This window comes from Crotalus tigris, unplaced genomic scaffold (genome assembly GCF_016545835.1).
Source record: "Crotalus tigris isolate CLP2741 ecotype Arizona unplaced genomic scaffold, ASM1654583v1 scf7180000023816.343384, whole genome shotgun sequence".
Classification (NCBI taxonomy): domain Eukaryota; kingdom Metazoa; phylum Chordata; class Lepidosauria; order Squamata; family Viperidae; genus Crotalus; species Crotalus tigris.
The window spans coordinates 11,827-38,487 of NW_024100205.1; the positions used below are offsets into that span (position 1 = coordinate 11,827).

Sequence of the window (26,661 nt, forward strand, 5' to 3'; positions counted from 1 at the left end):
CAAAATGGGGCATGCTTCAGAGGACACGCAGCATTTGTGTAGTTTGTGGTTAGGGCATTGCAATTCAATCTTGAAAGCTCTCCTCTATTTCAACTTATACCTAGCCCATCAAGGAACAGTTGTTTTGAATTCCTTTTTTTTTTAATTTCTAATTTCCCAGGATTTAAATACATTTTCTGTTACAGCTTGCTTCTTCTACACTATCTATATGGGAATTAGGATGAGCGACCATTTCATCCTTTCATATTTGCATAATTTGAAACCTCAACGCAATGTGCCATTTAAGAAGTATCTTAGTATACTAACAAAAGTTACACATGTTGCTTTGACACTTTTGGTTTACTTTGTAACAGAGGATCAGGATGATTATTTTCTTTTATGTGATGCCTTACCTGAAGACAGAGAACTAAGGGAGAAACTTCAACAACAAAGACTGGTAAGATATTTTATTTAAATATACTGAGATTGTGAAATGATTTATACAGATAAAATGGAAGTCAACAACTCCTAGTTGTTCTCTTTCAATAGTATGTTACAGACTTTATCCTTGAATCTGAACTTTATCCTTGAATTGTCTATGGTTAAATTCATGTGGGTAAGGGTTGCACTCCTAGAAAAAGATGCATTGCTTTGCCAAGGTGAGGTTCTGATGATAGAGGAGTATGGACTCCAGGAAATGGGAATTCTAGGAATCCTAAGAAAGGAGAGTTCAAGAACTGATCACCTGTCCTAGTGTTAACTTCCAATCTCCAGTGTCTTTTTGCAAAATAGCAATTTACCAACTGAGCATTAACTGAAACAATTGAAGCTTCTTATTAATATGAGCCACTTAATTACCAAACCATCAAGTGCTGTAAGAAGCAGCACAAATTTTAAACTCTTGGAGACCCAAATTAGATAAAGCTTTAGAAAGATTTCTGCTCCCTTGGTCCTCTTTGAATTGATTTGTGCATGTGTTTGTGTTTTACCATTTAATGATTCATTGAATGGAAAGGATACCATTCAGACAGAGTAAAAGAACAGAACTCAACTTTATGAATCTTTCACAAAACACTTCTCAGAATGGTGCTTTTCAGCTCATTGCATGATCTGTTCCTGATGAAATAGCAGTAGAGTTGTTTGTGTGAAAGAACAAATGATGTGGAATTTTCACATTAGTGAATCTCTGTTTTTGCTGCCATTGGAGAACTGGGCATGCATATGTAAAACTAGTCTGCAATGGTATTCTGCCCAGTCACCCTCTTCCTTTGTAAATAAACAAACTTCAAGAATGAAAGGTCAAGGATAGTAGGACATTATAGGAGAGAAACTTTGGTACATAGAAGCAGATCAGACCTTTGCAAACAACATGGATAAGCTTGAATTATTCCTATTCCCATTGTCAAGGTGGTCAAAGGCAATGTGGAGATGAATAAGTAGGAGTCTTACAAAAGAGATCCTATGGTCAGTTTGGTGGCTTCAAGTTTTTCTTTTGGGTTATTTGTAAAGCATTTTAATCTCAAGTGCCCTACAGTATTTATATAGACCTAAATATCTTCAACACTCCTGCTTCCCAGTCTCTTGATAATTTCCTATTACTGAAATATAAATGATTTATTTATTTGGTTTTACATGGCAAAGATATATCTTGATTCTCTCACCCTTGGTTTGTTGCCCAAAGCAACATGTAACTAAGCACTCAGAGTACTGAGCAGTAAAAGCAGTAAAAAAAATAAAAGTAGGAATAGAAACAGAAGTACTGAAAAAGTGGGAGGCTCATTAGAAATAATTTATGAAAAGCTTTTTTGCTTTTAAACATATTTTTAAAAGTATAAAGTTGATTTATGTTTGTGGGGTTTTTTTTTACTTTGCATTGATATGCACTGATATCTAACACTATGCAAGACATACTTTTTCTCCATACAAACCCTCAGTGGTAAATTAGTCTGAGAGAGAAAGAGAGGCTCAAAGGCATCCTGCTTTTTTTCACAGGAATCTATCTGCTTCTCAAGCTGCCATTGACAGTCATATTAACTAACTTGTATTATAGACTAAGTCCATCAAGTCATAGTTGTTTAACAGATCTTCTAAATATTTTTAGGATTTCATGGAGTTGGAAAGTTAGGATGGTTACAGTTTCTTCAGTTTGTATTCAAAATACTTAGTTTGATCAGTCTTCATTTGTTTCTGTTATTGCTACTTTATACTATAGGAATACATTAACTTAATAAATAACAGCAAAAACATTTTTTCCAATGGTCAAATGATATTGCACCACATATTATACAATATATTACAAGAATATGTTGTATATATTTCAGCACGGTGCAACATGATATTATAATAATGGAAGAAAAAACATATTTTTTCTAGGACTAATTTGCAACGTATTCTTAATAAAGATGTGATGGAATATTTTGTTTTTCAATCAATAGAAAGATATTCTGGATCAGCAGCAGCAAGAAAGATATGATGCAGATTTTCATTACATATGCATGTTTTGTGACCAGCCTTTTTCAGGCAACAGGTTAGTACTAAACATAGTGTATTTTATGTTCATTAACATCCTAATGCTATATAATTGGAAAAAGTTCAGATGGGGTATCACAGAACAGTTTTCAGACGTTGTTATAGTATGCTTACAAATTAGGGTAGTAGCCTATAGCAAAGGTGTGAAACATATGACTCAACAGCTATTGGCTTTTGTTGATCTTTAGCCATTGACTTTACCTAATAGGACAATTGTAACTCTATGGGAGTTACAATTCGCCATATCTGAGGTCAACATAAAACCACATGGTGTAGTGCAGTGTTTTTCAACCTTTTCACAGATTGTACCACTTTTAGGATATGGCAATATTCAAGTACCACCAGTCACCTAGCAAGGTGTCAAAAACTTGACCCCAAAAAAAGAGGAAAAAAAAGTGATGAAGTACAGATAGTCCTCAACTTACAATTGTTTGCTTAGTGATTGTTCGAAGTTACAATGGCACTGAAAAAGTGACTTAATGACCATTTTTCACTCTTATGACCGTTGCAGGGTCAAGTGATTTACATTTGGATGCTTGGCAACTGATTCATATTTATGATGGTCACAATTCAGGATCACGTGATCCCCTTTTGCAACCTTCTGACAAGCAAAATCAATGGAGAAACCAGATTCACTTAAGAACTGTGTTATTAATTTAACAACTGCAGTGATTCACTTAACAAATGTGGCAAGAAAAGTCATAAAATGGGACATTCAACAAATTTCTCACTTAGCAATATAAATGTTGGGCTCAGTTGTGTTGTAAGTTGAGGACTACCTGTACACCCACTTACTAACATTTTTAATGAGAAACCTGGGCTTGTTTCTTTGACATTAATCTTCGCAGTGTTCTATCCCTTTCTCTCCTTCTGGTTGACTCAAAGAAGCCTCTCCTCCGCCTCTCTTTCTCCATCCCCTTCTCTTTCCCCATCAGTTTTTTTTCCCTCCCTTTCCCTCCAAAACCTTTTATAGGCTTTCCTCTCTCCTCCTTTTCTCTTCAATGTAGCTGCAGATGATGCCTTTCCCCAAGGCTGAAAAGTTTCTCCGCCTCTCTTTCTCTGTCTCCTTCTCTTTCCCCATCAGGTTTTTTACTCCCTTTCCCTCCAAAACCTCCTTTTATATCCTCCCCTCCTTGTCCCCAAGGCTGCACTGCTTCCAGAAGTGTCAGTCAGCTGGAGCCCCATGGCTATCCTGGGAACTCAGTAGAGCTCCGGCAACACCGTAGTTCCACCTGACTCTCCCAGAGGTCTTTGTGGTGTTGCTGTTGCTTCAGATCATGCCCTGCTACACTTTTACACTTTTTTTAAATACTTTTTTTTACAGTGCTTTTCAACGCGTACCACCTGCCAGGTGCCAAAGTATCACCAGTAGTATGCGTACCACAGGTTGAAAAGCACTGATCTAGTCATCTGCTTCATGCATTATTCCGCCCAGTGCTCCTAAGAAGCTCCTCAGCACAGAGGTGAATCATGGTTATAATGACTCTTGATAACTGATAGGAAATAGCAAAAAGGCTATATAATCTTGTCCAAAGATGCTTCCGTGGCATATGGCCAGTATGACTATATGCCAAGACACATGGAACACTGTTATCTTCCCACTGAAGTGGTACCTATTTCTCTACTTGTATTTGCATGCTTTTGAACTGCTAGGTTGGCAGGAGCTGGGGGAAGATTGGGAGCTCACCCCATCACTCTGTACCTGAATCTCAAATTGCCAACCTTCCCATCAACAAACCCAGTGTCTTAACCATTAGACCACTATGCCCCACTGTGGTGATGTCTTATATATGTTTAGTTACCTAAGGTGTGAAGGAACCGGGTTTTTTGTCTGCCCCAAATTAATTTTGGTGGAAGCTCCCAAATTTTAATATTTTGTTAGAACTTTTTCTTTCTCTCTGCACCACATATTGTACAGTGTATTACAAGAATATATTACATATCGTTCAGCACAGTGCAACACATTATGTTGTAACTCCCTGCTGAGTTTCACCCTTTTATAAACTGATAAATAATTTTGCTCTACCTAGTAGAAAACCTGCTCCAAACCTATGATTTATTTTAGATCTGTATATTCCAGCCGTAAAGGAAAGCATTGTTGAAAATAGTTCTCTATAATTTTAGGTAAAATCAGCACAGGTTTATAGACTCTATGCCAGACATGTCAAACTCACGATGTCACATGACATTGTGCGACATATTGGAACTTTTTCCCCATTGCCGGCAATGGGGTGGGCGTGGTTTCCTCATGACGTGTCCGGCCCGCGGGCCGACAGTTTGACACCCCTGCTCTATGCCTTCATCACTTTTCATTACATTTTCAATTTCATGGCCCTGTTGCATAGCATTAGTATATATAACACATTGCAATAGTTACTATAGCCAGCACTACTTTGGTAGCAAAAGCTAATCATGGTTGCTAGCGTAGGTTTGTTCTGCTTTTGCCTCAAAGCCTGCATAAAAGTTTATTGAATCAGGCTATAGGCATTCTTTTATTTTATTTTTAGCTTGGAAGACTTGACAGGGTGGTTTGGAGGCCTCAGATAAGAGAAAATATTACAAAAGGACAAGAAGCTGCACTGGTCTTCATATTCTGTACTTAGTGTGAAGTCATTGTTGAAGCAGTTGTTTGTTTTAGTTGAAATATAGGATGGTCATGTCATTTAAACTGGCTGTTCTGTATGAAATTTAGCTGTAGTTTGTACTATCATTTTTCTATGCTTATGAGAATAGACGATCCCTTACAGTGCTTCTATATGAACAAATGAAATTTGTTATTTTGTTTTAATAAATGAAAGCAAGCATTCTGGTAAGTGGAAATTTAAACTTAACTCTCAGAATATTTTTGTTGATTGTATTGGCTGTAGCAAAACTTACCTGAAAAAGAGGGTTTCTTTAGTTAAATTAATCCACCTAAGAAGAGCAGCTCCCTCTTGTGTATCACTATATTAAAGGATATTTGGATAGGAGTATATAAGAGTTTTATCCAGAAACTTCTTGTTTGAAAAATATATTTATTATTATGGTAGAAATCTGGAATAAAACTCCAACTCAAAAAAGGTGGATTTCCATGGATACCATGAAACACCATTGCCCAGACAAAGAAAAGACCATATGAAAGAAAAAAGAAAAATATATGAGAAAAAACATATATATTATGAAGACTGGTATAATTTATTTACTATCATGTGCTGCATTTCTATAAAATTAAATTTTGAAAATTTCAGAACATTACATAAACCCAGCCTGGGGAGATACGGGGAGCTGAGGTAAGGGGGCATTGCTTTTCTGATATGCCAACATTGTGGAATAGCGCCCTCCCGTCCCCTCCTCCCCTTGAAGATCAGACTGGCTCCTGCTGTTCTCAGCAAGCTCCTAAAAGCCAAGGTTTTTCAGACAGCCTTCAGATTGGATTTCATATTGTCACCTTTTATTTTATTTCTATTCTTGCAGTGTTGCTGTGTTTTTATTTGTGTACGGGATTGTTTGATATTGGGTTTCTTTCTATGCTTGCAAGCCATCAAGAGTCATTTTTATGGGCTACATAAAATATGTTTAATAGTATTTTAGACATAAAATATGTTTATTATTTAAATAAATAATAACCATATTATATGTTTAAATTATTTCTATTATTTTAGTTAACCTAACAAAAGTTCAAGGTTTCAACATACTGAAACTTAACAAAGTAGAAAGTTTTGAATCCTGGAATCTGAAGATGATAGTTAGGTAGGCTGGGCCCTGCTTACTCTGAATATCATTTTGGTTCTCTATGTTATTCTATTTTTGATGCAACTATTCAGCCCAGCAAATAGTATGATGTGAACATGAGAATGAGCCAGGATGAGCCAGGATGAGCCGAGGTGGCGCAGCAGTTAGGGTGCAGTACTGCAGGCCACTTTAGCTGACTGTGTTCAGCAGGTCAGCGGTTCAAATCTCACCGGCTCAAGGTTGACTCAGCCTTCCATCCTTCTGGGGTAGGTAAAATGAGGACCCAGATTGTTGAGGGCAATGTAAATTTATATATACATTGCTTACTGGTGTACACCGCTTAGAGAGTGCTTGCACTTAAAGCGGTATATAAGTCTCATAAATAAATAAATAAATATGGTCTTTGCTTTAAAAAAATATATATGATTGTGGTTGTTTGCCACCAGTGTTTCTATTCTAATGAAGTATGAAATATATTAAAATCATTTGTCTTCTTTGCTGCAGTGTAAAATGGTATCCCTGATGTATAATTACAATATTGATCAAAATCAGAATTGATTTTGGTTTTAAAGATGCAGATGATGTTGTGATATGGTGTTGTGAGAAGGAAATAACTTTGAAATATATGCATCCTAATTCCTTGCTGCTAGCAAAATAAAAAGATTTCCATGAAGTTATTCAGTAATAATTGTATTGGTCTGAAATTCACATTTTTCTTTGGTTAAGCACAAATTCTGTCAGTAAAAGGATCACTACAGTTACTTAGCACTCTTTGAAAGTATTTCAAGTAGCATTTGTGAATTTCTGGATATTAAGAGCTGCTTTGAATATTATTAATCTTTGTATGGCTGTTTACAGTGAAATTGGAAATCTAAGCAGCAATGCTTAATTCTAAGGATTATGGTTTTCATTTGAGTTTATTTAGTGGGGACCTGAAATGTATGTGGGGGGGGGAAGCAACACCTATATTCTGTTTCATTTATTTTTTAGGTCAGTCCTTCTCAATCACATGACAAAAGATCATGCATTCAATATTGGATTGCCAGATAACATTGTGAACTGTAAGGAGTTTTTGGATGTTCTTCAGAAAAAAATTGACAGGTATCTATTTGTATATAGCCAAGAATTAAAACAGTGCTGGAATACTACTATCATGTCTCCCCTATTTCTTCTTTTCTTTAGACTTGCCAAACCTAAGTCCTGCAGCCATTCTTTGTATGTTTTAGTCTCCGGGCCTTGGATATCTTAGCTGCTCTTTTCTGATTTTTTTCCAAACTCTCAACATCTTTTTTGTGATATGGTGACCAAAATTGCCTGCAGTATTCTAAGTGTGGTCTTACTAGGGTTTTATAAAGCAGTACTAATACTTCATGTGATCTTGATTCTATGCCTCTGTTTATACAACCCAGGATTGTATTGGCTTTTTTGGCTGTTGCTGCACATTGCTGGCTCATGGTTAAATGATCATCCACTAGGACTCCAAGGTCCCTTTCACAGTTACTCTTTTTAAGCCAGTTCTCGCCCAGTCTGTACTTGTACCTTTGATTTTTCCTACCTAAATCTAAAACTTTGCTTTTCTCCACATTGAAACTCATTTTGTTGGACAGGGCCTATTGTTCAAGTTTGCAAGGTCTTTTTGAATCCTGAGTTTGTCTTCTCGGGTGTTGGCTATTCCTGCCAGTTTGGTGTCATCTGTGAATTTGATGAGTTCCCCTTCAATTCCCTCCTCTAAGTCATTTATGAAGATGTTGAAGAGTACTGGGCCTAAGACAGAACCTTGTGGTACCCCACTGCTTACTTCTCTCCATGTGGATGTAGTGCCTTTGAAGACTATTCGTTGAGTACAATTTGCCAGCCAGCTACAGATCCATCTGGTAGTGATGTTGTCTATTTCACCTTTTTCTAGCTTACCAAGGAGTAGGTTGTGGTCTACTATATATCAAATGCCTTACTGAAGTCTAAGTATACTACGTCCACAGCATTTTGCTGGTCTACTAGTTTAGTCACTTTATCGAAAAATGAAATAAGATTGGTTTGGCATGATCTGTTTTTAACAAATCTGTGCTGGTTACTAGCTATAACTTTGTTTGCTTCTAGTTATTTGCAGATCTGTTTTTTGATTATCTTTTCTAAGATCTTTGCAGGTATTGATGTTAAACTGATTGGTCTGTAGTTTCCTTGATCTGTTTTTTTCTGGTGACATCGGAGGCTTCCGGTGGCATCGTTGGCAGTAGACCCTGGGATACGACTCTCCGTTCGCAGGGTCCAAATTTCTTTCGCTGGCAGGCCCATCAGGGCTGAATGCCACCCTGGAGGGGTGGCCATTGAGAGGTGAATTATTTGAGGAAAGGGAGCCGGTGGTAGCCGGCTCTCTGAACTCAAAATAACCTCTGGAACCGACGAGAGAAAGGCGGAGAGCTTCGCGTTTGCTGCCATCTTCAGCAGATCATCGGAGATAGGAGTCAGATGTTTCAGGAAGCAAGCAACTGGTCCGGGTGAGATGATATCAGTTTTTGTTGCAAAGTGGACCTTTGAGAAAATTGTCTGCCTTTAAAGTAAAGCTGGAAGCCTAAAGGGAGGAGGAAGAGGGGATTTTTGCTTCTCCCGCTTTCCGAAAAACAGCGGTTTCAGCGTTTTAAAACTTTTGAAAACTTTTTGAATTTAAGCTAGATTGAAGGAATCAGCCTGTTTTACTATAGAGGGAAAGAAGACTTATTACTATCCTACTTGGGAAAATCCACCTTAATTGCTCTTTTTTAGAAATCTTTAAAATGTTAGTTTTGTGTATTTACTGCTGGAACTTTTTCTTTTACTTTCTTTCTATGTAAACGGCGGGGAAAGAAACAGCGTTCCCTGGTGGTTATTTTGCAACTTTTCTCCTTTGTTCTTTTTTTTTTACACTAACTTTGTTGATTCAGCTGTGGAGTTTGGCTCAATGCCCAGACACTTGGCTGTCTGCCCAGACATTCCTATCTCTCTTGGAGATTACTAAGAGAGACTTTTTTTGCTTTGCTTTGCTTTGCTTTGCTTTGTGTCTGGTTCCCTTTTTTGGATTTGCTTTATTCTTTTCAAAATAAGGAAACTACAGAAGAAGATTTGTAAGTCTCTAACTGGATTATAAATTGGATACTGCTTTTTTTCTTTTCTTTTTTTTTCTATTGTTCCTTTTTTATCAGCTTTGCTGTGTGGATATAAACATATCCTTTATGTTCCTCTTTTTCTATTTGTTTTCTTTGTCTAGAGACTTTGTATTCCTTTTTATATTTTTTCCTACATTTTAACAATACTTGTATTGGATATTCTCACTTTTATTTTTACCTTTTTTTTTCTTTTTGGCTTTTATATTTTTTAAACTACTTTTGACCTTGATACTTGATAATACGAGGGTTTTGGATTATAATTTTTCTTTTTTACTTCTTTCCTTTTTTGAACTATTTGGTGGATTATAATTGGCCATCGGGCCCTATTTTTGGATTATAACTAACTGGGCCATTGGGCTTGATGGTGGATTATAAATAAATACAGTAACCAAGATGAGTGTTTCAAATTTGGCGAAAGGGGTGAGGAAGGGCTCCTCGGCTCCTGCATCAACCTCAGTGAGTCCAGCGCTTCAAAAAATCGATTACAACGTTTTTAAAACTGGACACTCAGCAAAAGAATACGCAAGCCATTCTCCAGGCAATTGTAGACTTTAAAATGGAAATGAAAAAGGACTTTGAAGACTTGAAAAATGATTTGCTTAAGATGGACCAAAAAATGGAAGCCTTTCAAGAGGCAATGTTACATATTCAAAGAATGCAAAAAATAGAAGACAAGTCAGTAGTAGTGGATCAGAAATCAGAAGCTCTGCAAGATGAAAATCAGAGATTGGCGCAATCTAATGCGGAGCTGGAAGAAAGTATAGCAATGATGGAGATAGAAAGGGCATAATGCTTTCTAAGATTTCAAAACATGATAGAAGAGAGTGATGAGAACCTGTTAGTATTGATGAGTGAATTATTGGCGGACTTGCTTGGAATGGAAATGGATCAAATCAAAAGAGAAGTCGATCAGGTTTATAGAGTGAATTCAAATTATGCAAGAAGAAACAGAGTGCCCAGTAAAAGTAAAGTAAAAGAGCAGTACGAGATGAGATCCTGAGAGTAGTAAGGGATCAACCACTGAAATATAAAGATAAAGATAAAGAACTGGTAGTTCTCAAACAGATTCCAAGAAGAATTAGAAAAGCTCGAAGAGAATACCAATTCTTAACAAGGAAATTGATTAGCAGAGGAGTGAATTTCAGATGGTTGATCCCAGAAGGATTACTAATTTTTTGGGATTCAAAAAGATATAGAGTGAGCACTCCACGACAAGCAGAGGATTTCTTTGACAATCATGGAGCCTTCTTGGAAAAAGGCGAGGCAGAATCTAAGAAATCAGAGGAAATGACTACAGAAACATCAAAACAAACAGAGGAAGAAGTAGCCAAAAGACTCAGAGGAAGATGTTAGACCTAAAGATCAGAGACAGATATGTTCTCTTAGAAAATTGAGATCCTGACATAATTGAAATCATGGAGGAAATTGGAATTTTTTTCAATAAATATAAATGGTCTTAACTCCCCATCAAAAAGGAATAAAATATTTCATAGATTACAAAAGGTAAAAATGGACATAATCTGTCTCCAGGAGACACATATTAAGATACAACATTCTAGAATCCTTGAACAATCAAAACTAGGTAAACTTTATTTCTCTTTGGCATCACAAAAGAAAAGAGGGATAGCTTTATACATAAAAGAAAAGATGAACTCAAAACAAATTTATGTTGACGAAGAGGGAAGAATATTAATGGTGGAGATCACATGGAACCAAAAACAAATACTGATGGTTGCGATATATGCTCCCAATGAGAAACAAGATCAATTTTTCAGCAATTATATGATAAACTTGTGGACTTAAATTATTATAACCTGTGTATGCTTGGTGATTTTAATGCAATCGTTGATCCAGTATGGGACTACAAAAGTTAAAAACAAGGGAAAAAAGGAAGTAATATCTTACCTAAACCCTTTCTAAAAATGAAAGATGAACTCTGTATACAGGATACATGGAGAGAGATGAATCCGGAAAAAGCACAATACACTTTTTATTCTAATAGACATAAATTGTGGTCAAGAATTGACATGAAATGGCTTCTCATGATTTAAAGACCACGATACAAGAAATTGAAATAGAATCGAATATTTGGGCAGATCATAATCCAATTAAAATGACCTGGAAAGGATCTAGGAAAAGATCGAGATGGTCTTTGAATAAATCAATATTGAAGGAAAAGGAATTTCTATAATTTGCAACAAAAGAAATGGATTTTTTCTTTAAAATTAATAAAAAAGAAGAAACTTCTATTCAAATTGTATGGGACACGGCAAAAGCATACTATAAGTTTGGCTATAACTTATCTTGCCAAAAAGAATAAAGAAAAGAAACATACTCACCATAGATTGAAAGAACAACTTAGTATTCTGGAATCTGAGTTATAATTGGATCCGCAAAAAAAAAGCTGAAGATACAAATGGAATTATTAAAACACAAATTAAATTTACTTGAGATGAATACAATGGCACAACAGATTAAACGATCTAAATAGAATTTCTTTGAAAATGCTAATAAACCAGGGAGATGGCTTGCATATAGATTTAAAAAAGAAAGAGAAAAAAGATTAATAAGTAAGCTATGGGATTCAGAGGGTGAGCTACACTGTCACAATGACAATGAAAAAAATTACGAAGGCTTACTAAGAGACACTTTATAAGGCGGACATGGTCTCTAAAGAAGCAGTCCAGGATTACTTAAAAGAAGCAAACCTCCCAAAGGTTCCTGAGAATATGCGGCAGAGGCTAAATGAGAATATATCAATGATGGAGATTACAGAGGCAATAAAAAAGCAAAAGAAAGATAAAACACCAGGACCTGATGAACTTCCTGCAGAATCTTATGTAGCACTACAAGATATTGTTATGTGCTCCTGGCTACTTTCCTTTGTGACCAGAGGCAAGCTCGCCTGACCAATAACTAGCCAAGACACAGTGAAGGCCTTTTGTTTCGTTTATTACAATAAGCGGGGAGAGAAGCTATCAAAGCTTGGTTCTCTCCAAAGTTTTAACCCAAAATATCTCCTTCTTTTATTCATCCCTATCACCGGCCGCTACAGCCCTCCTCTTTCCCCATTGGCTGAGGTAGTATGAGGTTACACTCTTTCCGACCGCCTATACACATTTCCTGATAACATATTAAATCAGTGGTTCTCAACCTGTGGGTCGGGACCCCATTTGGGGTCGAACGACCATTTCATGGGGTCGCCAAACAACACAGTCCGCCATTTTTCCCCCTTTTCCTTAGCTGTGCTACTCCCTTTTATTCTATTGGCTTTTGAAAGCCAATAGAATAGACTCTCTTGAATAGAGTCTATTTCTATTGGCTTTCAAAAGCCAATATGAATTGTCCAGGCTGTCTCTGCCCTGCTGAGCCCGCCAAAAGTCCCATTCTGCAAACAGTGCTGCACCAGTTGAGTAGTCCTCGACTTACGACCGGTTGAGTAGTCCTCGACTTACGAGGGGGTTGGGGGTCGCGGCATTAAAAAGGTTGAGAACCACTGTATTAAATCATATTCACATATACAATAAGAATAAGAAAAATTAGACATTTAAATGGTTATTTTAAACTCAGTAGATATTTATGTCCCCATTTTAAACAATACGTTCCTTTCCTGCTTTTCAATTCAGTGTGCCTCTCTTCTTATCTTATTTGGCTTAGTTTCCTATTTTCCCATTCAACCTGTCCTTCCTGGCTAGCCATTTCCTATATATTTTTATGGCTTCTCTTCTTCCTTTCTCAGACCCAACTATTTTTGCCTATATGGTTTATCTTACTTCCTTTATGTTATCTCTTCCTGACTCTCACCATTTGTATTTTTCTATTCAATTAGTTTCCATTGTATTGTAGGTTTAACTGACTCTGAAGATTTATCATATTGATGCATATTTATCAATCCCTCCTGTATTTCTGTATACTTTGATGAATCTTCATTTTTGGCTATATTAGATAACATAAATTGAATCTGTACATCTTCTCCAGAGATGTTTTTCGCTACTGACCCCAATGTTTTGGTGCAAAATGAAATACAGCAGAGTAAACATTGGAGACAGACACAACACATAATACCTATTACAACTATAAACACTAGTCCTATAAATATTTGTTTTAACCATCCAAAATTGGGAAGCTAATTCGTTAATCAACTCCAATCACCCCACATATTTTCATATTTTTGTTCAGGAGCTTTCGCCACCTTTCTGATTCCTTTTGCAATATCCATTCTGCTTCATGATTGTCATCTATCTTTAAATCCCACAATTATATATATATATATATTTACCTTTATTTCCCAGGCTGTTCTGGTGTGTTGTCTTCAGTAATATTAGAAGTAGAATCCACCCCTCATGATTTTTACACAGTATTTCACACCCACAAATTGATCCACAATTACAACAATAATAACAGATACAGCAATCACAGTGACAATAACAAAAGATATACATTTACCACCTAATTCTTACAATGTACAATTCTGCGTTTTCAGTTTCTAATGGTATGACTTCTGACTTAGTTATTCATTTTATTTGTAACAAACAACTTTTATTTCTCTGATGAGTCACCACCAACATTTTTGTTCTTCATCTGGAGTCACTTGAAATTCTAATAGAGATATTCAAAATAGGTAGGGGTTCTGGTCCAGTACCTATTCAAGTACTTTTAAACGTGGCTTTCAGTCCTTGTCCTGGAACAACCGTCTACCCTCTTTCAGGTCCAGTCACCACCTTTGCTCGTGTGTAGTGAGTCCAACCCTTCTCAGCCCTCCGGACAGCAGATTTAATATAAGAAACTTCCCTTCTTTGGTTGTAGAAGTTCCTCCTTCCATTTAAGTATCAGCACCCACTGTTCCGGCTGGATCTTATGGACTGGAAATTCCAAAAGGAGTTGTTTGCACCACCAAGCCTTCCTGTCAAAGAGAAGACAGAGACCCCAGTACTTGTTCTACATTTAGCTATTTGTCTCCCTCCTTTGGGAGCCTTAACCCTTTATTAACCCTTTTACATATCAGACATCCCTCTGTAGCTCTTTGGGCTATCCCATAAATTCCAAGGGTAGCATGGAATTTCAAATACATTTCTACCTATGCTTTAATTCCCCAATGATTCCCCTCATATAGTTTTTGGATCACCATTCTTGCAGTACCTTGTGATAACCACAGAATCCCCTTAAGACCACTTTTGTTGTTTGGTAATTATAAATCTACTATATCCTCAATCCTTTTACTATCTATTTTCCTTTCCCCTTCAACTATAATATATTCTAGATATTTTACCTCCTTTCATACCAATTGGGCTTTATTTGCTAAACACCCTCAATCCTTTCTTCTGCCAAAAAGTTGCTGTCCCATTTCTTTATAATTCCCAGAATAAAATCTTACAAAACTGGGAAGCTACATAAAAATGTATTTGCTTTCACAGCTTAAAAGTGGAGGAAAGAAAAAAAACACCATTTGTCCTGTATCAGATAGACTATACTTGTCCATGGAAGCTCTATCAAAAATTGTCACATTTTTCTTTCTCCTCCCCCTTTCACCCTGATTAGATACCATGTTACAAAAATATAACTCAATAAACTTATTGTAAATAACACATTCAGGATTTTAAAAGGTAAAGCACATAGGCTCACCAATTAGCATTGGGCCAACATTTCTGGAATACCTTTTGTCTCAGGCAAATAACATTCAAATCACTCTTGTGGCAGCACATCAAAGAATACCAGGATAGCTAAGAAGACAAAAGATTGTCTCCCCCTTCCCCCACTCACTAAACCAGGCAGAGTAAAAATTTATACAAAACTTTTGCTTGAAACAGCCCTCAGGAGGAAAATTGCCATAACATTTACAGAAGTGGCTTGCCAATACCTTCCTCCTAGGGCTGAACAAAAATAAACCAGCCCCAAAACATTCAGCCAACCCTCGTGGCTAAAGCAGGATTTGAACTCAAATCCAGCCTTGCAGCCTGTGGCTATAACCCTGAAACCAAATTGGTTTTCTATAAGGATTTCCCTTCCCCTCCTTGGCTCCAAGGAAAAGGAAAACAAATTGTACACACACAGTATGCAGCAATTAATCATCTTTTCTGCAGTAGCAAGGAGTCCCAAAGACACATATTTATCAGATGTTAAATAAAACATCATAAGATTGTTCCTTTGACAAGAATACCCTCAAATGCATTATTAAGGATAAATCCAAACTAAAATGCAAAGGAAGATCACTGAAGCATGCCACACATACCGTATATGCCGGCGTACAAGGCAACCCAGCGTATAAGATGAGCCCCGTCTTTGGCGCCGAATCGCATTCCTAGAACGTCATCTTATACGCCGGAAACTACCAGTATTTCCGGCGTATAAGACGACTCGGCGTATAAGACGACCCCCGTCTTTGGCACCGATTTTAACGCTTGCGGAAGTCGCCTTATACGCCGGCATATACGGTACAAAAACAGAATATCAGAGTTGGATGGGACATTAGAGGTCCTCTAGTCCAACCTCTTACTGAAACAGGAAACTCTATCCATTTCAGAACCTATCAATTTCTAACCTCCTCCCAAAACCCTCCAATAATGAAGCATCCACAGTTTCTGGAGAAAATTATCCCACTGATTAATTATTCTTACAGTCAGGAAATTTTACTCAATTTCTGTTCTTTAAAAAACAACAACATGCAGACAGAAACTGCCTCCCCCCCCCTTTTTTTTCTTCTTCTTTTTTCTGTATCTCTTACATTTCCAAGGCAGAAATTCTTGGGATAAAAAAGTAACAAACTAAACATGTTTAAAAGGATTGCTCAAAAATTTCACCCTCCTTCAATAGCCCTTCCACCATGGGCTTTAAATCCATTTTTCCTTCCAATGTAATGTTATACTATATCTGGTGAATTACTTCACCAGGGTTCTTTAAAGTCACCTTTAAAGGATCCATGTATACCCCTCTTCTATTGCCCTCTTGGGCCCATATAAGAGGGTCCACTTTTTCTTGAGTTTCCTCACTCAAGGTCATAATATTTACAATTATTTCTCTTTCATTCCCCATAATAACAACCCCCAATTTACCAATTAAGTACCCCCTGGCCAAATTGCAGCTCCTTTTAACCAATACAAAGTCCAGGTCCTTTTACTACTGTCTGGACCATAGCAGATTTAAATATTGTTGCTTTTACTACATGTCCCACAATTCCCTGATCCTTAATCTTCCCTTTCCCAATTTGCATTCCTGGAGGTATATAGTTTAGGGTAAATCTCGTAGTCTGGAATCCACTGAGTATACCCTTTTCTCCTCCAGGGATCCAAACTTTAAGGTTTATCAGGGGTTCTTAAAAAGCTGAACCAGAAAACAGATTAGTCCCCTGACACCCCTAATCCTCAAAATTCACCAAATTTGCTAGTTATTCCCCCTCCTTCCTCTTAAGGTACTCATTTTCCCAGTGTCCTTCCCCCTTACAAAAGGCACATTTATTTATTTATTTAAGGACTGGGAAAAAATTTTCTCCTAGGGATTTATATCCCCTGGTGCCAACTGGCTGTCCTCACCCCCAACCTGCCTTACTGATTTCCTAATTACTCTTCCCCATCCTCTTTGCTGGCCTGTTTGCAACAATTGAGCCATCATTTTTATCTTATCTCACGTTTATCTCTCTCCTCTTCTCTCTTCGCATATACTTACTGAGCCTCTTTTACCGGTAATAAATCTTCTATTGTTTTAGTTTTCCATGTGCCTAATTTCTGCATTTGTACCCTAATACCTTCCCATGCTTTCCATTGGTCCTAAAAACATTTCTAACCCGTTTTCCTACTTCAATAGGATCTTCTATTAGTTTGGGCAATTCTTTCCTAGATTGCCTGATTTCAAAAGCTGTTAGGGGGGGACAATTCCCCCCCCTTGGAGAGGGGTTTTCCCCTCTCTTGTCACCTTCCAAACTGTAGGAACCTGAAGAAATGCATAGCTTTCTACTTAACTCTTTCACACAAAATAGCAGGTCAGAGTTCTCGCCTTTCATCCTGGCCAGGCATAAAACTTCACACAGCTCCTTTCTTTCTCTCTCTCTCTCTTTCCCTCTCTTCCATCTGATTATTTCCATTCTTTTAACACCTTCCATTGTCCTTCTAATTACTAAGAAACTAGCCTTCTTCATCCTTTCTTGCTTTTACACCAGACACAAAAAAATTCCAAATGCTTCACCCCAGGCAAAACAATCATTCTTATTTTCAAGGAACTTTTTCAAAACCAATGAGCTCCATTTCCCAATTTTCCTTTTGGAATAAGACGTTGTTTTGTATATTACTATTAGAGGGTCTCTCCCTCCCCTCCCCCAGGTCTTTAGAAATGAGTCAATATAAACACACAAACATACAGACCATTAAACATCATTTCCACTTTAAATTTCCACTTTTACTCTCTTGGGGCAACTTGTGGCTTGTTCTCCAGGCAGTAGGGAAATGCAAGGAGCGTTTCTGATAGACCTTAACTACTGCCTATCCATTCCCCACCGCTCTATGTCAAGCTGAGAAGCCCAATTTAATTTATTGGCTGGCCAAACATGTACTTAGGCCAAATATATACTGTAATGTATCATCCTTCCTTTGTTCAAATGCCTTGTTTAAAGCATTGACTTAAAATACTCCAACATTCTCCCTAAGGGATGCCCATCTCCCTAAGGGATTCATTCCGGAATGTAAATACCTTTCCTCTTTTTCCTTATTGGCCGGCACACTGGCCGGGGAGGCATCCCTCCTCTTTAAACTCTTATTGCCCATTAACACCCCTCTGATATATAGATACCCCTCTCGTATCTAACCTGGCAGGCTGAGTTGAAGTCCTTTCTTAAGTTGGCCGACTTTCCCTTAGGTTTTCACTGGTCCTGGCTTTCCATCTCGGGATCTCCAATTCTTCCTTGTTTGAGCAGGGGCAATCCGACCTTTAGGGCTGGGAAAAACTTACCCAGGTGCGCACTCCCCTTTCAAATATCCCCGGCTGCCAAAGATGGAACGGATGCAAATCCCGGACGAGCCCCCAAGGCTGTTATGTGCTCCTGACTACTTTCCTTTGTGACCAGAGGCAAGCTCGCCTGACCAATAACCAGCCAAGACACAGTGAAGGCCTTTTGTTTCGTTTATTGCAATAAGCGGGGAGAGAAGCTATCAAAGCTTGGTTCTCTCCAAAGTTTTAACCCAAAATATCTCCTTCTTTTATTCATCCCTATCACCGGCCGCTACAGCCCTCCTCTTTCCCCATTGGCTGAGGTAGTATGAGGTTACACTCTTTCCGACCGCCTATACACATTTCCTGGTAACATATTAAATCATATTCACATATACAATAAGAATAAGAAAAATTAGACATTTAAATGGTTATTTTAAACTCAGTAGATATTTATGTCCCCATTTTAAACAATACGTTCCTTTCCTGCTTTTCAATTCAGTGTGCCTCTCTTCTTATCTTATTTGGCTTAGTTTCCTATTTTCCCATTCAGCCTGTCCAGGAAGGCTAGCCATTTATTTATTTATTTATGAGACTTATATACTGCTTTAAATGCAAGCACTCTCTAAGCGGTGTACACCAGTAAGCAGTGTATATATATACTTACATTTCCCCCAACAATCTGGGTCCTCATTTTACCTATCCCAGAAGGATGGAAGGCTGAGTCAACCTTGAGCCGGTGAGATTTGAACCGCTGACCTGCTGAACACAGTCAGCTAAAGTGGCCTGCAGTACTGCACTCTAACTGCTGCGCCACCTCGGCTCATCATTTCCTATATATTTTTATGGCTTCTTTTCTTCCTTTCTCAGACCCAACTATTTTTGCCTATATGGTTTATCTTACTTCCTTTATGTTATCTCTTCCTGACTCTCACCATTTGTATTTTTCTATTCAATTAGTTTCCATTGTATTGTAGATTTAACTGACTCTGAAGATTTATCATATTGATGCATATTTATCAATATTATAACTCCAAGCTTGAAAGATTTATGTAATGAAGTCTTCACACAGACAAAAATACCGGACTCATGGACTGAAGCTAATATTACTTTGATACCTAAAAAAGATACTGATCTTACACTAATTAAAAATTATAGACCAATATCGCTAATAAATGTGGATTATAAAATCTTTGCTGCAATAATGGCAGAAAGAATGAAAAACTTTTTGACTGAATTCATTCACTCAGATCAAAACGGTTTCCTACCAAAAAGACAGATAAAGAACAATTTGAGGATTATTTTAAATGTCTTGGAATATTATAAAATCCATCCAGGGAACCAGATGGAACTTATATTTCTTGATGCACAAAAAGCTTTTGATAATTTAAACTGGCAATTTATGTTTCAACAACTTGGTTAGAATTTTAACAAAGCAATTCACGCAATTTATAAGAAACAAACAGCAAGAATACTTTCAAATGGAGATTATACAGATAGATTTGATATTTAAAAAGGTACCAGACAGGGATGTCCACTGTCTCCCCTGTTATTTATCCTTACATTAGAGGTACTGGCAAGAAATATTAGACAAGATACAGAAATTAAAGGTCTAGAGATTAAAGACCAGAAATATAAACTATAGGCTTTTGCAGATGACTTGGTTTTTATTTTAGAGGAACCATTGGAAACAGCCGATAAACTCTTGCAGAAAATTGAGAAATTTGGAGAAGTGGCTGGACTGAAAATAAATAGGGAAAAGACTAAAGTATTAACAAACCTAACAGATAAACAAAAAATTCAACTTGCTAAAATGACAAACCTTCAAATAGTTAAAAAAGTCAAATATTTGGGCATTTATTTAAGTGCAAAATATACTACATTAAAAGAAGATAATTATGAGAGATTAATGAAATAAATAAAAATAGACTTGGAAAGGTGAGAAAATCTTCAATTATCACTCCTAGGAAGAATAGCGACAATCAAGATGAAAATTTTACCAAAGCTAATTTTTCTATTTCAAACAGTTCCTGTTAAACTGAGTAAGAATTTTTTTGATGATCTAAATGCAATGATTTTAAGATTTATATGGCAAAGAAAAAAAGCTAGAATCAAATGTAAACTGTTACAAGAAGCTAGAGGGGGCTTTGGACTTCCAGATTGGAGACTTTATTGTCAAGCAGCTATTCTGCTTTGGTTCAAAGAATGGATTGTATTGAGAAATAAAAGATTGCTTTATTTAGAGGGACACGATCTTCAACTAGGTTGGCATGCTTTTATATGGTATGAGAAAACTAAAGCGCATACTTTCAAAATCATGCTATAAGAAACATACTACTCTCAGAATGGGAGAAAATTAAACATAAAATATATATGAAAATACCTGAGTGGCTTTCAACAATGGAAGCATTTGCTTACCCAAACCTGATTAACTATGATAAACTGGTTAGTTATAAAGATATTTTGGACAAAGATGGAAAACTTAAGGACAGGCGAACTCTTCAACAACAAGGTATTGACTTAACATGGTGGTCCTATTTGCAAATTCAAACAAGATACGAAAAAGATATAAAATCAACAGGATTTTACAAAGAACAGACTCCATTAGATAAAATTTTGTTAAAAACAGATGAGAATTTGATTAAGAAACTATAAATTTCTTTTAAACTGGAAAATGGAAGAAGAACAAGTGAAAGAAACAATGATAGTATGGGCAAAGAACTTTGGATATTCTATAGACTTAGAAGACTGTCAAAAACTTTGGGATAAAAATATTAAGCTTACAAAAGCAGCAGCATATAAAGAAAACTTATACAAGATGTTTTACAGATGGCATATGACACCAGTTCACTTAGCAAAAATGTTTAAAAATGTTTCAAATACTTGTTGGAAATGTAAACAACAGCTAGGCACATATTACCATGCCTGGTGGATATGCCCTAATGCTAAGAAATATTGGTCTAAGCCCCATAGATGGTTGGAAAAGATGATGAAAATACAGATAGAATTTAAACCGGAATTGTTTTTGCTAGGAATATTAAGACCTAATTATGGTAAAGAGAATGACTACTTGATACTGCATGTTTCAACACCTGCAAGGATAGTATTTGCCCAATTTTGGAAAAATGAGAATCTACCATCTGACCAGGCTATAATTACTGAAATGTTAGAGTGTGCAGAAATGGATAGATTAACATTGGAGATGAAAGAAAAAGATGATTCAGTTTATTTTAAAACTTGGGAAAATTTTTATCAATGGTTAGAGACGCATTAGAATCTGAAAAGGACTTAATATTTTAGAATAGATGATTGATTTTTTAACTGAGTTATAATTTATAGGTTGATAACATCTTTATTTTTAGTGATTTAGTGATTTCTAACCGTTAATGTTAATAATCATGACTAGTTGAGATTTTATTATTCATGTTTATTTACATAGATGAATTTATTTGTTTACTAATTGTTAGTAATATGGTTATAGTTAATCCTATTTTAAAAATGGTTGAGTATGATATTTACTCATTATGATCCAGACGGTAGCTTGTTTGTTAAAATATGTGATTATTGTACCTATCCTTATTCCATCCTAAATCCCCCATCCCTTTCCCCCCCCATACCCGCATTGTTCCTACTTTTTCCTTATTTATATAAACTTAATAAAATATTTTAAAAAAAAGAACTCTGGGATGTAATCTGTTGGGTCCTGGTGATTTATATTTGTCAAGGTCAGAGAGGTGTTCTCTTACCATTTTCTTGCTTATTTTAATTTTTGTTTCTAGTTTTGCAGTGGGTTTTTTTTTTTTTTTTTTTTTTGGTGTGTTGGGCTATAGTTTCTTTTTGTGTGAAGACTGATGCTTTCTCCATTGCCTGTTGTTTCCTTGCCATCTTCTCTCTTTAGTGCAGGGCTTTTCAACCTTTTCACCCATTGTACCACTTTTAGGATACGGCAGTATCCGAGTACCACCAGTTGCCTAGCAAGGTGTCAAAAACTTGATGACCCCCCCCCAAAAAAAGGAAAAAAGTGATAAAGTACAGGTAGTCCTCGACTTACAACAGTTTGCTTAGTGAGTGTTTGAAGTTACATTGGCATTAAAAAAGTGCCCCCCGAGCCACAGCCGAGCAAGACACCTGCCTGTCCACCAGGCGGCGTTCTTCCTCCTGTCCGAGGTTTTCATTGTTTTGAGCATTTCTGTTGAGGATTGGCAGTGGGGTGTGGGGTGTTTGGTTTTTATTTCCCCCCCCCCCGTCTGCTGGGTGGTTGCAGCAGGTTTTGGTCACTTCACATGACCCTGGGACACTGTTACCATCATAAATATGAATCAGTTGCTAAGCATCTGAATGTAAATCACAAGACCCTGGAGATGCTGCAACTTTCCAGCTGATTGGCGCTTCTTCTGGGCTCAGCAGAAGCACCAGGATCAGTGCCGAGCTCCAGCTGGAGCCTGGCATTGATCCTGGCACTTCCACTGAGCCCTGACAGCCCCGAAGAAGGGCTGATCTTGGCGCTTCCGCTGAGCCCTGACACCCCTGCAGCTCCAGCCATCTCTCGCTCAGGCTAGTGCGGTGCTGCCACCGGTTCAGCTCATTCCCCTCCCCTGCTACTTTTCTAGGATGGTCGTGTACCACCTACCAGGTGCCAATGTATCACAGGTGGTACCCGTACCACTAGTTGAAAAGCCCTGCTTTAGTGGACCTACAATTTCGTTGACTTTTTTCTTGTTAATAGGTTGGAAGAAACTTTATTATCCTTGATTTCTGTTGCAAATCTTTATTCATTCTGAATAAAGATTTGCTTTCCTGATTTCATCTTTGCATGTTTTGGCTGTCTGCTCATAATTGGCCTTAGTTATGTGCCCCTCTTTCCATTTTTTTGTATTTGACCTTTTTGTCTTTCAGTTGTCAGAGAGATATTTGTGCAGCCATGCTGGTTTCTTCTTGAATTTCTTGTTTTTCTTTTTCTTGTGCTAGTCTGGGCTTTTATGAACACATTTTTCAGAGTTTCCCACGCTTCTTCGGTTGTTTTCCCCTTTAGGATTTTCATTCATGGGATCATTCCTAGGTACTCTCTGAGTTTGTTAAAGTCAGCTCTTTTGAAGTTTAAGACATTCGTTGGGTTGTTTTCTATTACTAGTGTTCGCATTATATTAAATTTCAGTATGATGTGGTCACTTTCACCCAAGGTTCCAGAAACTTCAACTCTCTCTATCACTTCTTCTCTATTAGTAAGAATTAAGTCCAGTATAGCTTTAAGTCTAATTCGTTCCTCCACCTTTTGTGTGACAAAGTTGTCTGCTAGGTTGGTTAACAATCTGTTTGATCTCCCACTCACTGCAGAGTTTGTCTCCCAGCTGATATCTGGGTAGTTGAAGTCTCCCATTACTACTATGGTATGCTTCCTACATACTGTACATTTGTTAACTGGTTGGGAAAGAGTCTATCTATTTCTTCTGATTGGTTGAGTGACCTGTAGTATACCCTTATGGCAATGTCACTTTTTTTCCTTTTATATGGACCCATATAGATTCTGGAGGGCCTTTATCTTTGATCATGTGCATTTCTGTAGATACGTAGTATTCTCTTACATATAGTGCAACTTCCCCTCCTCTTTTTGTACTTCTGTTTCTTTTGAACAATTAGTATCCATCCATCAATCCATTCCAGTCATGGGTTTTGTCCCACCAGGTTTCTGTAATGCCAACTATGTCATACCCATACTATTGCTTCTAGTTCACCCTGTTTATTCCCCAAGCTTTGAGCATTAGTATATAAACATTTAAGGCTTTTATGTCTGTCTATGTGTATGTTTCCCAGAGCTCCTGATTGTCGTTTGATTTTTTCTTTTTTCTCATCACTCCCTACTTTTTTTATTTGTTTTCTTGGGATTTATGATTGGTTTTGTGTTCTAGAGATTCTAATGATTGGTCATCTTTCCCCCTCAGTTTTAGGTTAAAGCCCTTCTAATGAGTTGGGCCAGTCTTTTTCTGAGTAGATTTTCCCCTGTTTTCATGAGGTGCAGCCCATCCCTTGCCAAGAGTCCGTTGCATAGGAAATGCAGAGCATGGTCCAGGAAACCGAAGTTTTCTTGGCAACACAAACCCTTTAGCCAGTGGTTTATTTCTAGAATTCTTTTTTCCCTCAGTGGGTGTTGGCCTTTTGTTGGGAGTACTGATGAGAACACTACTTGTGCTCCTAGCTGCTTAACTTTATTGTCTAGTTACTTTATTAATTTTATTGCCTATTTTTGTGGGTTGGTTATAATATAAGTCATATTTGAGCCTAGATTCCAGGCACTCTAATTTTTATTTTTAGATTTTTTTTATCCCGTCTTTTTTTCATATGCAGCTCATGGCACAAACATATCAATACTCTTTCCTTCTGTTTTTCCCTTATAAGTGAGTTGGGCTAAGAGAGAGAGAGACTGATTGGCTCAAAGTCACCCAGCTGGTTTTTCATACCTAAGGTGGAATTAGAATTCAGTTTCCTGGTTTATAGGCTAATACCTTAACCATTACATTAAACTGCCTCTCCAGTTTATCAATTGAACAGAGTTGATTTTAGATGCTGCAGAGGTTGCTTGAATGATTTATTAATAAAAGTTTTCTTAAATAGCTTTCTGATGCTGGTAAAGAGTGTCTTACATATTTAAAAATGAACCACTTTGATTAACATCACAAGTAATTTTGCTAATTGATAGTATTATAATAATTTCATTTTTCTTTTGCTAACTCTTAGTTTCCAATGTTTATACTGTGAAAAAACATTCGAGGATAAGAACAAACTCAAGGACCACATGAGGAAGAAGCAACATCGTAAAATCAATGCTAAAAACCAAGAATATGATAGATTTTATATTATTAATTATTTGGTAAGTTGTATGTATACATATATATTTAACTGATATTTCCTTTTAATTATGTTGAATTCATACCAAGTTATATTTTAGATCATCAATAAAATACCAACTATTAATGTTCTTCATGCACAGACCAGTAATCATTTAACTGGATTCAATCAATCAAATGACTTTGTTTCAGTTTTTGACTAACTAAAAGTGGCTATTATTGGCTGTTAATTTGGGGCTACAGAATCAATTGTAGGGTTACAAAATCAATTGTAGGATTAACAGCTATATTTAAGAACAGCCTATGCTTTTAAGGCAATTGCTACAAAACTGTAGTAATGACATAAATTATAAAAGCTACTGTGAAATGACTATGGAACTCAGAACTCAATTATAATGCTATAAAATCATATCAGATTATAATTTTTAGATTTTAAAAAAACTAAGTTTATCAATTTTAAAATAATAACTATAAGCATAGTAAAAATAAGGTATAAGAAATGATTCTGTGTTATCTGTAACATACCATAACTGTTGGGAATTGAGAATTTTACACACGATTATGTCTTTTTGTTTCTGTTATTCAGAATTAAAGTACTTTTTCCTTGTTGTTAACCTTTACCTTAGAATTAATGTCAAGAAATCGTCCCACCTTTTTGAATTAATGGATGCTTGACTAATTGCTTGGCATCCGTAGGTAGTTGATATATACTTATATAAATACTCTCAGGTTCCAAATCTTTATTAGTTAATACAATGTATTACAATTCTTCATTTGAGAACTCTTGCAAATAATTAATATTCACCTAGCAATATTTTAAGTTGTTTAGAATAAATATAGTAGGTGTACAAAACATGTACTATGTTTCAGTCCTAGTAATTTGTGAGGTTTAGATCCTGTTGACATTTCTGGATTCATAAAATGAAGAGGTAATTTGTTTGAATATAAATACTTTGCCATTTTATAATTTTAGGCAATATGTATTCCTCCTGCATTAAATCACATGTTTTAAATTGGCAATAAAAGGCCAAGCTCCTGTCACAATGTCCAAAGATCACATAGTAGCTATGTATTCATTTTTTTGCTGGATCACTTGCAATACCTACAGAAATCAAAGTAAAAATTCCCAGTGATAAAACTGAAAGTCAGGAAAGTTAATCTATACCACCAGATTATGTACCTTGTTCATTCTTAAGTATTGATACATGTGTGTCTGTATGTGTATCAGTTAGGTTGAACTGTCTTTGGTTAAAATTCCCTGCAGGGCAGTTTACAAAATAGCCTCTGTGTAGTCTCAGTATGCCAAGAGAAAGAAGCAAGCATGCAATAAGAATTACCATCTGTGAGCATGTATATAGAGAGTGAGGTAGCATCATCCTCTTTTCGCTTTTATGACTTCAGTGAGAAGGAAAACCTATTGCCCTTTGGTGTTTTCTATATTGGGCCATCTGCCAGGACTATCTGTCTGATACAATTGATCTTTGCATCCTTCTAACAGAACAAAAAGATAAGCCATTAAACAACCCAAAATTGCAAAATTATCTTAG

At 36.6% G+C, this 26,661-nt stretch overlaps 1 protein-coding gene across 4 annotated transcripts in view; it reads left to right on the plus strand.

The window, feature by feature from the left end:
* Window positions 1–205: 205 nt before the first annotated feature.
* Window positions 206–26,661, plus strand: part of ZNF277 (zinc finger protein 277) — a 65,694-nt gene continuing 39,238 nt past the window's right edge. The window contains exons 1-5 of one of the 4 annotated variants that reach the window (XM_039321716.1): window positions 206–436; window positions 2,415–2,506; window positions 5,736–5,777; window positions 7,210–7,320; window positions 25,005–25,137. In XM_039321716.1, the coding sequence (XP_039177650.1) occupies window positions 209–436; window positions 2,415–2,506; window positions 5,736–5,777; window positions 7,210–7,320; window positions 25,005–25,137 (606 nt within the window). In that variant the 5' untranslated portion in view covers window positions 206–208. The remainder of the gene's footprint in view (window positions 437–2,414; window positions 2,507–5,735; window positions 5,778–7,209; window positions 7,321–25,004; window positions 25,138–26,661) is intronic. The other 3 variants (XM_039321718.1, XM_039321720.1, XM_039321719.1) reach the window with 3 other exon arrangements.